At 38.8% G+C, this 13,116-nt stretch overlaps 1 protein-coding gene across 3 annotated transcripts in view; it reads left to right on the top strand.

The window, feature by feature from the left end:
* The window catches only part of TXNDC11 (thioredoxin domain containing 11), a 35,812-nt gene that overhangs the window by 4,334 nt on the left and 18,362 nt on the right, over nt 1-13,116 (top strand). Inside the window, exons 2-6 of one of the 3 annotated variants that reach the window (XM_040574044.1) lie at nt 366-440; nt 732-948; nt 1,660-1,757; nt 3,750-3,879; nt 11,287-11,380. In XM_040574044.1, coding sequence (XP_040429978.1) covers nt 366-440; nt 732-948; nt 1,660-1,757; nt 3,750-3,879; nt 11,287-11,380 — 614 coding nt within the window. Of the gene's footprint in view, nt 1-365; nt 441-731; nt 949-1,659; nt 1,758-3,749; nt 3,880-11,286; nt 11,381-13,116 lie in introns of those variants that run through there. The other 2 variants (XM_040574045.1, XM_040574046.1) reach the window with 2 other exon arrangements.

The following is a 13,116-nucleotide window of genomic DNA, read 5'->3' on the forward strand; positions in this document are numbered from 1 at the left end:
ATAGAAAGCAGTTCCCTGAGCACTTGGTTTATGCTCTTGGTATTATTGGTCAAACTTGTTTCTTTTAAGGAACGTGGTCTATGAAAATCTTACATTGTATAGTCTTTAAACCACTTATCGGTAGGTTCTTTTTGCTGAAGAGGAAACATGCCCTGAACAGTTTGTGGTCCCTGCTCTAATCACTGACATCAGTGAAGTAAACTAATACACATTTATATAATGCTAAAAGTCATTAGTAAAACAAATATTTTTTTCATAATACAGTACAAAAGAAGCATAGAATACTTCAAAGCATAAGCACAGTAATAGTCTCTGTTCATACAAACATCACAAAACTTTATGACCAGTGTCTCTTCTCTTATCAGGGTGCTGTTACCTAAAGTACAAGTGTTAAAAGAGGATGAGGCCAGGGAAGAAATCCAAAGAAATCACTCTTCCTGGTAATTTTATGATCTGTAGCAACCAGCAATAAGAGTGTGAGCTAACACACCCATAAACTTAGTGCATGTTATGACAGTGTGACTTTCTGAAGCTTGTTGATAAGGGTAATCGTTAGATTTTATGGTATTTCTTGAAACTAACTCAGATAATTGAAGTTGTAGTCATTTTGCATCAATTCTTAAAGTTTTGTCATCGCATGACATTAACTAATGTGAATGAGGGCTTTGGGCACACTTTTTTAAACTCCTGTTTTACAGTCTCAGTGAGCCCTCTTAACTTCCTTCCCACAGCCGAGCAAAAGATGTAACAATGCCAGCGAAGCTTCCCGTGAATTTCTTCTCCACGAGATCTCCAGTCATTGATCTTTTCCGGGGACAACTAGACTATGCAGATCACCTTCGTCAGGATTCGGAAATCGCGTTGTATTTCTTCTATGCGCCGTGGTGTGGGCAGTCTGTTGCAGCAAGAGAAGAAATAGAGCATGTGGCCAGCAGGTTGTCAGACCAGGTAACCCTAGAGAAGATGCGAATCTTAAACGTGACCTGATAGCCTCTGTTTAGAGATTAAAGAGCTAATTTCTGTCAACCCATGGGGACCAGTAAGACCTGAATGTCCATATCTTTGAGTAACTCAGCTAGTCATCTTTACATACAGAGTGTTAGAATAAATGGAGAAAACCTGTGTTATTTCTGCTCCTGGATGGGGAGCCCTGCAAGCTTCTTCTTAAAAGTGTTTCTGGATTTATTTGTGTGCCTTCAGACACAAACTACAGGGAGTTTGCCTCCAGTTCCACTATCACTGGAGACAACAATAATTATAAAAGGCCTTGCAGCCCTTGCATTGCTGTCTGTCAGTTACCTCTGAACACATATACAGCTGTCCGAAACCTCCACTTGTTGAGCTCCTTTATGCAGAATAAGTTATCAGTACGGGTTATGACAAAGTTAGTAATTTGGAGGATTTAGGTTAGGAAGCTTAAAAACCAGAAATAAAAGTGACCATAACAGATTGCTATTACAAAGAAGTGACCAACAAAAGCTGGAAAACAAAAGAAAAAAAAAACAACTTGGATGATAGAATTAAGAGGAACAGATATGGAATACTGCCTTGAAAAGTCATTTAAAAATAGCAGATGGAACGGATTGGAAAAAAACATGCTAGATAAAGAAAGTCACAGTAATGTACTTTGCTAGCTGTGAATTTTTATCTGCTTTGCAGGTGCTGTTTGTGGCCATTAATTGCTGGTGGAACCAGGGGAAATGTAGGAAGCAGAAGCATTTCTTTTATTTTCCCGTGATACACTTATACCACCGGAGGTAAGAGTTTCATATATACAGTCTGGCTTTTTTATTGGTACTTTGCAAAACAGAGGTATTTTATAAAATGTTGCATTTTGAAGGTGCTACATCTACAGTTATAATAAACAGCTGAAGTAGAGGAGATTCTGGGTGAAGCTCATTATACATGCTATTTAGATGTTGAGAAGGGCTGTAAATGTCAGTTAAATGACATGCTGCTCAGTTCTTCATCGTTCAGGAAAATTTGTAGTGCACACACATCTCCTGGATATTCTCTCTCCAAAAAATTCAGATTTATATTTTTATTTTAGATTTCTGCTTGCTCTGTAGGTGGATTATATTATCTGGTCCCAATGTTTAGCAGCAGCCAAGTATGTATTTAAGGGCTGTTGAAGGTAGTGGAATGTAGGTGCATGTTTAAATGGAACTGTATGCTGAAGGTGTTCTAAATTTGAATTTCACACTCATTTTTTTATTCTCTAAATGTTGAGATACTATCACATAGTATTCTATATAATCTCACTTTTATTTTTCTGGTATTTGTATATATTAGCCCTTTTTTTGTATGTGTGTGTGTGGAGCAGAAAACGCTTTTCTAATGCTAGGTACAATAGAGTTGGATGCTGTGTAGTTTCTCACATTTTTGCTTGTGCACCCGAGTCTTGCACTGCAGCTCTCTTCCATTACAGAGGCTGTTTTTTTTTGGTTTGGGGATTTACAAATTGAGGAGAAGCAATCCTTATCTTTGTCAGCTGGACTTTGACTGGTACTAACATATTTCGAACTGTAAAAACAAGCAAACAAAGAAACAAACACTGCTAGCAACAGAGAAACAAATAGTTACGTTTGTCCAGAATCTTATTTGGACGTTTCTTGAGTTAAAATAACTTTATCTTGAAATAACAACATGTTAGATGGGTACACCTGGATCCTGTCAGTAAATGATTGGTAATACCTAAGCAGAGGTGCAACAAAATGAGAAGTAAATTCATACTGATAGCCTCATAAACCCCCCAGAGGGCAATGTGCCCCTCATGTCTGAGGTGTTAAACGTCTGACATTGTGTATGGTGCACATGACGTGTTGAAGAGGTGCATGTTGCTATTAAGGCAAAGATTTGTAATAAAACAACGTAGGATATAGCTTAATCTAGCAGGCTTTAGAAGACCATTCCAAAATATTTGCACATAAGTATCTCAGTGCAGGTTTGAGTTTTCTTGTGTGTATGTGTATAAACTATATTTAAAAAAAAAAAAGGCATCACATTAAATTGCTCAGTGGGAATGGACTAATTCCTCATGCTTTTATGTTTGATTTCTTTTTAGTCTGCGATGCTTTTGCCCAACCTAATGATAGCAAATCAGGTGTAGGCTTTCAAAGTGATGGAGGAGCTCTGGAGGCCATAGCCCCACGGCCTCCCCTGTTTTAGGACCACCTGATGTGGTGTGGGCTGGTCACGGGTGGCTGGGGGGAAGCTGTAGCCTCGCTCAGTCTGTCTGTCAGCAGTGCGACTGGATTTGTCCATACCTTACTGAGGGATCCTTGTAAATGTCTCTGTAAAGAGATCTTGCACCTTTTCAGGTTGATACTGTTGGAGCTTGTCTAATTTTTACATCTTTAAAGTGAAAATAGTAGCATTTTTTCAGATCTGTATTTTTAAGTGACATGTATTTACTTGGACAAAGCAGAAAGATGTCTATGATTACCTAAGTCATTCCTGGCTTTTACCAGCTTCTGCAATGGGACTCAGAAGTGGTCCTCATCCCTTTGTCCCCACCAACGCATCACGCCTACCGGTAGTCACTGCAATTTCAGCTGAGGATTGTAAGCTGTACTTCAGTAACACTGTTGTGTAACACAGCTCCTCTATCAATTACAGAAGCCACTGATAATTGGGGGCAGTTCCCAAGAGGCTGAGCATGCTGTTTAACTCCTCTCTGCCACTCCCAGCAGGGACTCTTTCTATTGTTAATTTAAGTCTTAATGCTTTATTATTTTTTTTGGTACTAGTTTTGGACCAATTGAATACAAAGGCCCTATGAGTGCTGTTTATATTGAAAAGTTTGTTCGCCGGGTGATGACACCACTACTCTACATCTCGTCTCGATCAAAATTACTAGATTTCCTCTCAAATTATGAGGTACTTGTCTCTCTTCTCTAGCTTTACTGCGGTGGTTCAGAAAGAATTTGACTTGTTTTACGATTAAATTTGATCTGCTCCAAAGTACTAGTTTCTTTCCAGAATCTTGAAATCAGTGCCATGTAAATTTTGTTGAAATCATAAATACATGAAATGACAAATTCATAATGCTAGCTCCCTGCGTAGTGCTTACCATAATCTACTGATGCTGTTAATTTCCAGTACTTTAGTACACAGAGGCAAGAATCATAATTGTTACCTCATGAGAAAAAAATAAATAAACACATGAACAAGAAAAACGGGAGAAGTCTTTTCCCAAAAAATCTTGCAGTCTGTTGGAAAAACATCTGAGAAATATGTAATAATTGTTTTATTTTTAAAGGAGTATTAAACCTTTCTAATAAGATAAGTCTGTAAAGTAAAAACAAATGTGAAATCAGTTAAAATAATGGCTTCTAACCTCTTTGTATGCTCTTACTTCATGATCTCAATCCACTGGTGCCCCGTGTTTAATTAATTTTCATTTTTCTGTGTTCAGAGGTGTCACAATGGGTAGCAGTACTAGTGGATTAATAACTTCCAAGTGGACAAAATGCACTTAGATCAGAGCCATTGGTAATCCCTTTGTAACCGTTCATGCCTGTAGTGCACAGTGGGAAATATTGTAATGTTACTGAACTCCCAGCTACTGGGGCAGAATGGAAGACCTACAGGACCAAGTGATTCTGTAGTAGTGGCCAGCACACAAGGGGCTTTCCAGTGTTTCGGAACGAAGCCCAGTTCCTCTTTGAGTTAATGCTTGTTCTGCCGCAGGATGGAGTGCGTGTGTGCTGTTAGGTGAGAGCTGCCATGGCAAAAGGGGGTACACGCAGTTACCGTGGGTAGGTGCTGTGCTCTTTATTGTTTAGTTCATCCAGCTAGAGCTACTCATGGGTTTCGTTTGCCGGTGTTTCAGCAGGGACTTGGAGTCAGGAGTAGTGAGTTCTGTCTCTGCATCTGCTGCCGATGCTTTCTGTGATTGCAAGCAGTTCTGTTGTCCTTCCTGTGCTTCAGTTTGCCAGTCTAAAGCTTCGTTACTGGTTTTCTACCTCCTTTGAAAACAGCCGTGCTTGGGTTTTGGGAATTGGGGCTGTGCTCTCTGAATTATTCTTGGTAGTCTGCAAAGGGCAGCTAATAAGCATAGTGCTGGCAAGCTGAAATTTGCTTTATAGTAGGATGTGCACTTCCACTGGAAAAGACTAAAATATAAGAAATCTATGGTGGGAAACCTTTTTTTTTTTTTTCTGAAATACTGCTTAACAATTGAACGTCTATTTGTATTTACAGGCTATGTTCAAACTTCCTTGCTTCCTGTGCTTTAATTCTGTGGCTCCAAGTTCCCAGTCTCTACATTCAGTATTTATTTGTTCTTTTTCCTTGAAAGAACTGTGAGTTTTCTGAGCTGTTGTGATGCCCTGCACTCATTTGAGGCTGAGGTTATTCCCCAGCTGGTGGCCCTCGGTACCCAGTGTCTTGCCTCTCTAAAGTTAAGCCAAAGGGGGGGAAGGGGATACTGCATGGGGTGCCTGCCGTGTTTGTAAGATCCGTTCAGGGAACAAGTGTGGTGGTTTTAACATGCTAGGCTGCTGAACTCCACCACAACCGCTCTCTCACTCCCCCTCCTTAGAAGAGGAGGGGAAGAAGTAAAGGAAAGAACAACTTATGGGTTGAGATAAGGATAATTTAATTAAAGGGGAAACATAATTATTAAGGAAGGATTATTGTTAATTAAACTATTTAACTAAAGGGAAAAAAGGGAAAGGGGAAAAGGGAGGGGGAAGGGAAAAAACAAAACAAGTAAAGGCTGTGTGGAAGTGCAGAGGAAAGAAATTACTCTCTACTTCCCACAAGTGAGCGATGCTTGACCACGTCCGTGAAGCAGGGCCTCAACACATGTAGCCAGTGTTCAGGAGGACAGACGTTTTCGCAACAAGAGCCCACCCCTCCCCTCTTCTTCCTTTTTCCACCTTTTATTGCTGAGTGTGACATCATGTGGTATGGAATATCCCTTTGGTTGGTTTAGGTCAGCTGCCCTGGTGATGTTTCTTTCTCACTTTTTTGCCCACCCCCTAGGAGGGTTAGAAAGAGTCCTGATGCTGTGCCAGCACTGCTCAGCAGCAGACACAACGCTGGTGCGATACCACTGCTGCTCTAGCTACAAGTGCAGAGCACAGCACTGTATGGGCTGCTGCAGGGAAAGTTAACATCTCAGCCAGACCCAGTACAACAAGACACATGCTAGCGCAAGTCCACTGAGCGCAGTGAGAAGAGTGAGTACTTAATGAGCAGCAGCTGGGATACAGAGAAGACCAAGAAATAGAGAATTGTGTAGGAAGATGGATGGAAAAAGGAACCTAGGCACAAAGGAAAAATATATTTTAAAACAGAAATAGACATTTTGTTTCATTATTTTAAACAGTTAGAAATGTGAATATTTTCTAATGGTTTCCAAGCAAGTTGAAGAACTTCATACCTTTTGTAGGAGAAGATACAACCCAGGAGGTAATTCCTGTGTTTAAAAAGTGAGAAAGTCAGAGGAATCTGACTAGATTACAGGAAATGCATGCATGACATGAACTAATTGCTATTTTGAGAGCCTATTTTCTTGGCTACTGTCTTGCTTTGAGTTTGATATTTTGTATATAAAAAGGGCTAGTTTTCAGCAGAAGGGAAAGGACAGAGGACTGTAAGTAGATCATTGGGACATTCTGATCAGTCTCTGCTGCTTGATCTCTTCTTTGTTATTTCTTCATTGAAAAGCTGATTTGGAGTTCACAATAGTTTCTGAAAGATTTGTCATTAGTATCTAATCTTCAGTCGTGTGTTCTGCTAGAAAATAGGTTCTGCAGACTTAGGTTCGGGATATTTACTTTTCACTTGAAAACCTCTGTCAATCATAGAATGGATTGGGTTGGAAGGGGCCTTAAAACCCACCCAGTTCGCCCCGTCTGTCATGGGCAGGGACACCTCCCACTGCATCAAGGTGCCGAGGGCCCCATCCAGCCTGTCCTTGAACACCTCCAGGGATGGGGCACCCACAGCTTCTCTGGGCAGCCTGGGTCAGGGCCTCACCACCCTCTGAGTGAAGAATTTCTTCCTACCATCTGATTTAACTGTCCTCTCTTTTAGTTTAAAACCATTCTTCCTTGTCCTGTCATTATCTGACCGAGCAGTAAGTTGCTCTCCCTCTTTTTTCATAAGCCCCTTTTAGGTATCGAAAAGCTGCAGTGAGGTCCCCCTGGAGTCTTCTCTTCAGGCTGAACAGCCCCAGCTCCATCAGCCTCTCTTTGCAGGAGAGGTGCTCCAGCCCCTTGATCATCTTTGTGGCCCTCCTCTGAACCTGCTCTAACAGCCCCACATCTTACTTGTGCTGGGAGCCCCAAACCTGGTCGCAGGACTCCAGGTGGGACCTCACCAGGGCAGAGCAGAGGGGGACAGTCCCCTCCCTTGACCTGCCGGCCAGTCCTCTGTTGATGCAGCCCATGACGCAGTTGCCCTTCTGGGCTGCAAGCATGCACTGCTGGCTCATGTTGAGCTTTTCATCCACCAGAACCCCCAAGTCCTTCTCTGCAGGGCTGCTCTCGGTGAGTTCCTCTCCCAGTCTGTACTCACGTCCAGGATTGCCCCGGCCCTGGTGCAGAAAGGATGCTTTTGAAGCAGATCCTGACTGCACTGAACCAGTGCCTGTTCTTGGCTGTTTCGTTCTACTTCTGCCATATCTGCTTTTTAAGACCTACTGATAGTAAGGTCTCCTATATTTTCTGTCCAAGGATAGCACTATGTAGAATTTGGAGTACACAATAAGTTGATAAGTTATTAGTAGGTGAGTGATTCATACGCAAAGTGTCATGTTGAGTAGGAGGTCTGCTCAGCATGTGTTTCCATGCTAACGTATTGCTGTGCTTATCTTGTTTCCAAGGGCACTTTATTATTGACTGTCAATTTACTGATAGCTGGGACTTCAAGCCTGGGATTGTCCTTTTCCATTTAATCTGTAAAGCTTTTTATGCTTTAATCATGTGCTCAAATTCCAGTGGTCAGTTTTTGACAGAAAAAGGGTCTAGCAAGGCAAATCAGGAGCTCTACCCACGCTCAGTCAGGTGCTGAAATCCATTACGCATGTTAACATGCTTGAACTAGAAAGGCCTGTGAAGGAATCAAATTAAACATTTACATCATTTTTTGTAAGTTAAAGCATATCAAGAGATACTGCAATCTAGCAGTTTATCTTGTATTCAATTTTTAATTATCATATTTTTATTTCTAAGAAATGTTGATGAACACAATCCGGCTAAAAAAAAAAAAAGAGCAAGTGGCGTCATTTTTCTGGTGTGTTTGTTCCACAACCAAGCGATGAACATGTTGATGACACAAGAGGGCGCTGAAGCACTACGAAAAATGTTGACTTGAAAGTTGAGATTCTGCATTTTCTGATGTTGATTAGTTTTTTTTTATTGTTTGTGGGATGATACTAGTGCACAATTAAAATCGGATAAAAATTAGAAATTGTTTTTTGAGAGTAAAGGAAAAACATCCCATTTGGAAAGTGCTTACAATTGTGGAATGTATGGGAAGGTTTAAGTTACATCAGGAGAAAGATTTGAGGTTCCTACCATCATTGCAGGTGCCTGTTAGAACACGTACTCAGACTCCTTGTGTTTTATTAGCTGCAGAGATGTGGTGGCTTCATTTGAATCCAAACTGGCACGTCTAATTCCTCATCTGACTAACCCAGCTACTAGAAATGGCCGCTTCCTTCTGAGGCACAGAGGAAGAAACCTTGCTGCTTTTGCAGTTGGACAGAAAGCTTCACTGAGCTGTGAGAATTAAACGTGCCCAGGGAGCATGTCACTTTCTGGCATGGGGAGAGAGAGGGAAAGAGGCTGCCTCTCTGGGAGATAGCTGGTGTGTCTTAGCTTGGTGTCAGCTTGCTTCTGTGCTCCACGTGTGTAGAAATGCTTCCTGAGCGTTAATCACCATGTCGGGTCTGACCCAGACATGGATTTGACTTTGCTCTTGTGTGTGGTGCTGATGTTAAATGATGAGGTGACCATTTGATTTCTGTCCTGGCTGCATAATATCACTAACATCATTAGGAAATGAACAAGCTTTTACCAAGTTCATTCATCTAATAGCAGTCAATACAACTGTTTCTTTGCATTTCTACAGTATAGAATTTGTAGTATGGGTTCTTCTGTTCTTCCAAAGATGACATTTTTCATTGGCTCTTCCTGTGTTCTTTCCTGTGTTCACAGATAAGCTGAGGCAGGAATTGCATGTCAGCATAAGTCTGAAATAGACACGATCCAACCAGAGACCCATCAAGAAATAGGCTGCACTACAATTAATAATTCTGTATTCTCATATATGAGCTTCATTTAGGAGATGATATTAATGAGTTTTCAATTTTGAAACGTATCGACACTATCCCACTGTCGTTGGATGATCGTTTAAAGGGCATTAGTTAAACAGGTTACTGATTAGGCACATAGCATGAGTTACCTACATAAGGCGTATATTCTTCCCGTATAGTTTCTTCTTATTGAAGAAACGTTTTATAAAAATGACTCGTGGCAGCACATTCTTCAGGCAGTGCTTACAAATCTTAAGCCTCCGTGGATAACGCAGCTAGCAGTCAGAATCAGAGCCTCACCATTTAAAATAGTTTTATAAATGTTTCTAGATCTGCCCCTTTCACATTTTGTCAATTTTGACTTCTCTTTCATTCACTGGGTGGTGCCATAGGTTTGCTTCTTAGAGTAATGGTATTGAAAAATGCTCCTATGAAATAGGAAGCTATGACTCTTTAATAGTTATCTGCCCCCTTATTTTTGTTTACTTGAAGGCTTTAAAAGTTTTTGAGATTTTTTTTTTTACTTAATTTGATATTAGGAAAGATTTTTTTAAAAACAAAGTAATTACAATGAATGCCGTTATTGCTGTATTTTTTCTACTTTTATTTATATTTTTATTTTCTTCTTGACAACTGTTATTGGGTAAATTTGCCTAATTGTTCTACCTCATTTTTATTGTTGTTAATTGTCTTGGGGTACTTCATAAGGAATCTTTATGAGCAAGGGTCTTGTGTTTAACATTCACTTTCTGACAGGACAATTCCTGCCTGAAAGAACAGGTCAGTAGTTGGAATGGGAGATGTTTTTATTGGTGAAATATCCCAAGATAATATTACTAATAGCAGTAATAGGCAAAACATATGTCCATGTTTTAAAACTAAATTTTTATATGTAAAAGTTAAATAAACAAATAATTAAAACATTTTATGAAATATCAAATAAAATATGTAGGTGGGAAGGCTTTTGCCACATAAATGGGTGATCAGTGAGTCTAGAATCGTTTGTTCCACGTTGATACCTGTGCTCTTGCTCTGTGCATCAAATGCTTTCTCTATATGCACTGGTGGAACTGGGAAACAAATAACACAGAATAACCAAATCCCATTGAGTCCTGAAAGTCTATTAGATCAATTTGAGTGGTGAGTAAAAAAAAAAAGAAAAAAAAAAAGTGATTAATAATAAGTGTTAAGTTTTGCAGAATATAATCTATTAAAACCAAAACTTATTTGAAATTCTGGAGCAGGAGTCTATTCTTCTGTCTGTTCCACGTCAGCTTCTCCTAGATTCTCTTCCTGAATTTAATTGGATGCCATTCAGGCTTGGTACCTGACAAAGACATGAGGCCTATTTAGAGCTGAGAATTTTGAATTGTCTGGCAATTTGAAGCTCTGTTCTTATTTATGGATGTGCAGGTGGGATATGGGTCTCTTTGTTTTTGTGCAGCTGTTCTCTATATCTCGTGAACAACATAATGAAAGAATTTACTATGACTGATAACTTAATGATAGGATGTTAAGTTGGCTCAGCAGTTCAAGTATTCACTCAAAAAAAAAAAGTGTAAATTCATATGTAATTGCTAATTACATGCAACATAGTAAATAATTAAAATGTTAAGTTCTTGATAGTTTGAAAAATCATATTTGATATTTCAATTCTGAGAAAAGTCTTTATGATGATTATGGTTCTTATGACTCTCAAATTAATTTCAAAGCAAATATTGTTTTTAGAGAATTTTAATAGCTAACATGGCAAATATGCAGCTTGAAACTCATTCCTCTATAGTCATAAAACCCTTCTCTCGTGGTACGTAGCATTTGAACGACAACTTTAGAACTGATTTCCAAACAATTTTTTGATGTTAAGATTTTCTTACAGCATAAAATGACTGTTCTTCAGTAAATATTGTTTTGTTGTCTTTTTATAATGTTACGTTTTACTGTAGGTAACTAATTGCAATTTCCCTTATGTGTGTACTTGAAAACAGATTGGCTAACTCTAATTTTTATTCTTTCAGCCTGGAGTTATAGGATATTTTGAGTTCAATGCTTCGCCTCAGCCTCCTGGTTATTTAACCTTCTTTACGTCAGCTTTACATTCATTAAAGAAAGGTAAAAGCTTCATCTTCAAAAATATAAGGCATCTGCGAACAATTTATGCATATGGACTTCAGTGGTTCTTTACAATATTTTATAACTTGAAATTTAGTCCCTTTTGAGTGTTGATCTAATTATGAAACTATCTTTTATTACTATGCAAAGACGGCTTATATTAAAGGTGTATTGTATATTTTGTGATCGGCCATCATGGAATTAAAGTATATGACAGTCTGTTATTCAAGGATATGTTAAGATACACTTTTTTCAGAAAACTAAAGGTGTAGCTGTAACAGATGCATCGATACAATCAGACTAGCACTTAACTAATTTGAATTCAAGAGTATCCTGTGCAACAACTGAAAAGGCAGGTTCAGAGGGGTGACTGCATATGTACAGAAAATAAGTGCACTTAATACAATATGTGTAGTTTTCATAACTCTTAGAGGTTTTATTTTGGGCTATCATAAGTGTTTCTTAAAACATCAGTATTGTGCACTAAATCTTCTATACAAAGGTGTAAGGTACTCCTAAAAACTATGCGAGCTTGACTAAAAGGCTGTGAGGAACAGGCTTATTATACCCATTTAGCTAATTAATAACCCAATATAGATCACTCAGCTCTTTTATTCTGAATACATTTATTTGAAATAAAATTATAGAGAATCAATTTCCCACTGCAGCAGTGGTTTTAAAAGCCACTACAAACGGTGGACTGGCAATTCATAATGGAGGAGTAATGCCTTCCATGTGTGTCAGTATGCTTAGCCAGCCTTTGAGTATTTCCATCTGATGAACTTGTGGGTTTTGATGCATCAGAGACTGCAGTGGACCATTTCTTTTGTAAAATCTGGGTAGTTGATAACAGGCAGCAACACTTCTATTTTTTTTTCTGTCATCTACTTACTGATCACCAGCACCATGCTGTTAGTAATATCTCTGTACAGTAAGTATACGATATACATTTGTTCTGCTGATGGTAAATTCCAGGCATAGATTTTATATGCTTTTATTAGTAGCTATTATTCTTTCGTGACACTGGAGAGCTGAATGCGTTTCTGGGTTACTTTGCTCTTCTAAGTGCTATTTTTCAACTCAGGTTAGTGAGAATTAGTCGTCTGTGTTCAGAATATCTTCATGATGCACTGCTCTCAGAGAGGAATCTGTTCTGAGGTTTTCTGTAAATTACCAAGCCACATTCCATTAAATCAAAATACTACTTAAAAAGAAAAATTTTAATGTACTGTGGTGCTCTTTAATCAGGTCATAACGTGGTATTGTAACGTGCACTATTCTTAATGTGCTTTTCCTTTTTTCAAGTCCCATTTTTAAACTTCACTGAATGTACTCGCAGACCCTGATTGCTTACAGATTTTTGAAAATAAATGGTCTTGAATGAGTCAGTAGTGACACATAAGTACATTGTTCATCAAAACTATTTAAAATAAGCAGAAAGCTGCTAGTTTCTCTTCTAATGGGGATTTCACAGAAATTCAAACTTCCTTAAGAAGTTTATGATACTTGTTATCTTAATATTATCTTAAGAACATTAATTTTACGGTAGCAATTCTTTTGTCATAAATTCTGGATGCAACTTTCTCAAAGTTAAGATTAGCCCATTTTAAGGATATTTCTGTCAGCAAATGAAGTAAATTGATACAATTCTTCTGATTTTTACTTTGCTACTGACTTGGTGTATGATATAAAGCCTAATCTCCTATATTTTGTTTTGTAATTTCCCCATTTTTGTG

The sequence above is a fragment of the Cygnus olor genome, chromosome 15, assembly GCF_009769625.2.
Source record: "Cygnus olor isolate bCygOlo1 chromosome 15, bCygOlo1.pri.v2, whole genome shotgun sequence".
NCBI classification, from domain to species: domain Eukaryota; kingdom Metazoa; phylum Chordata; class Aves; order Anseriformes; family Anatidae; genus Cygnus; species Cygnus olor.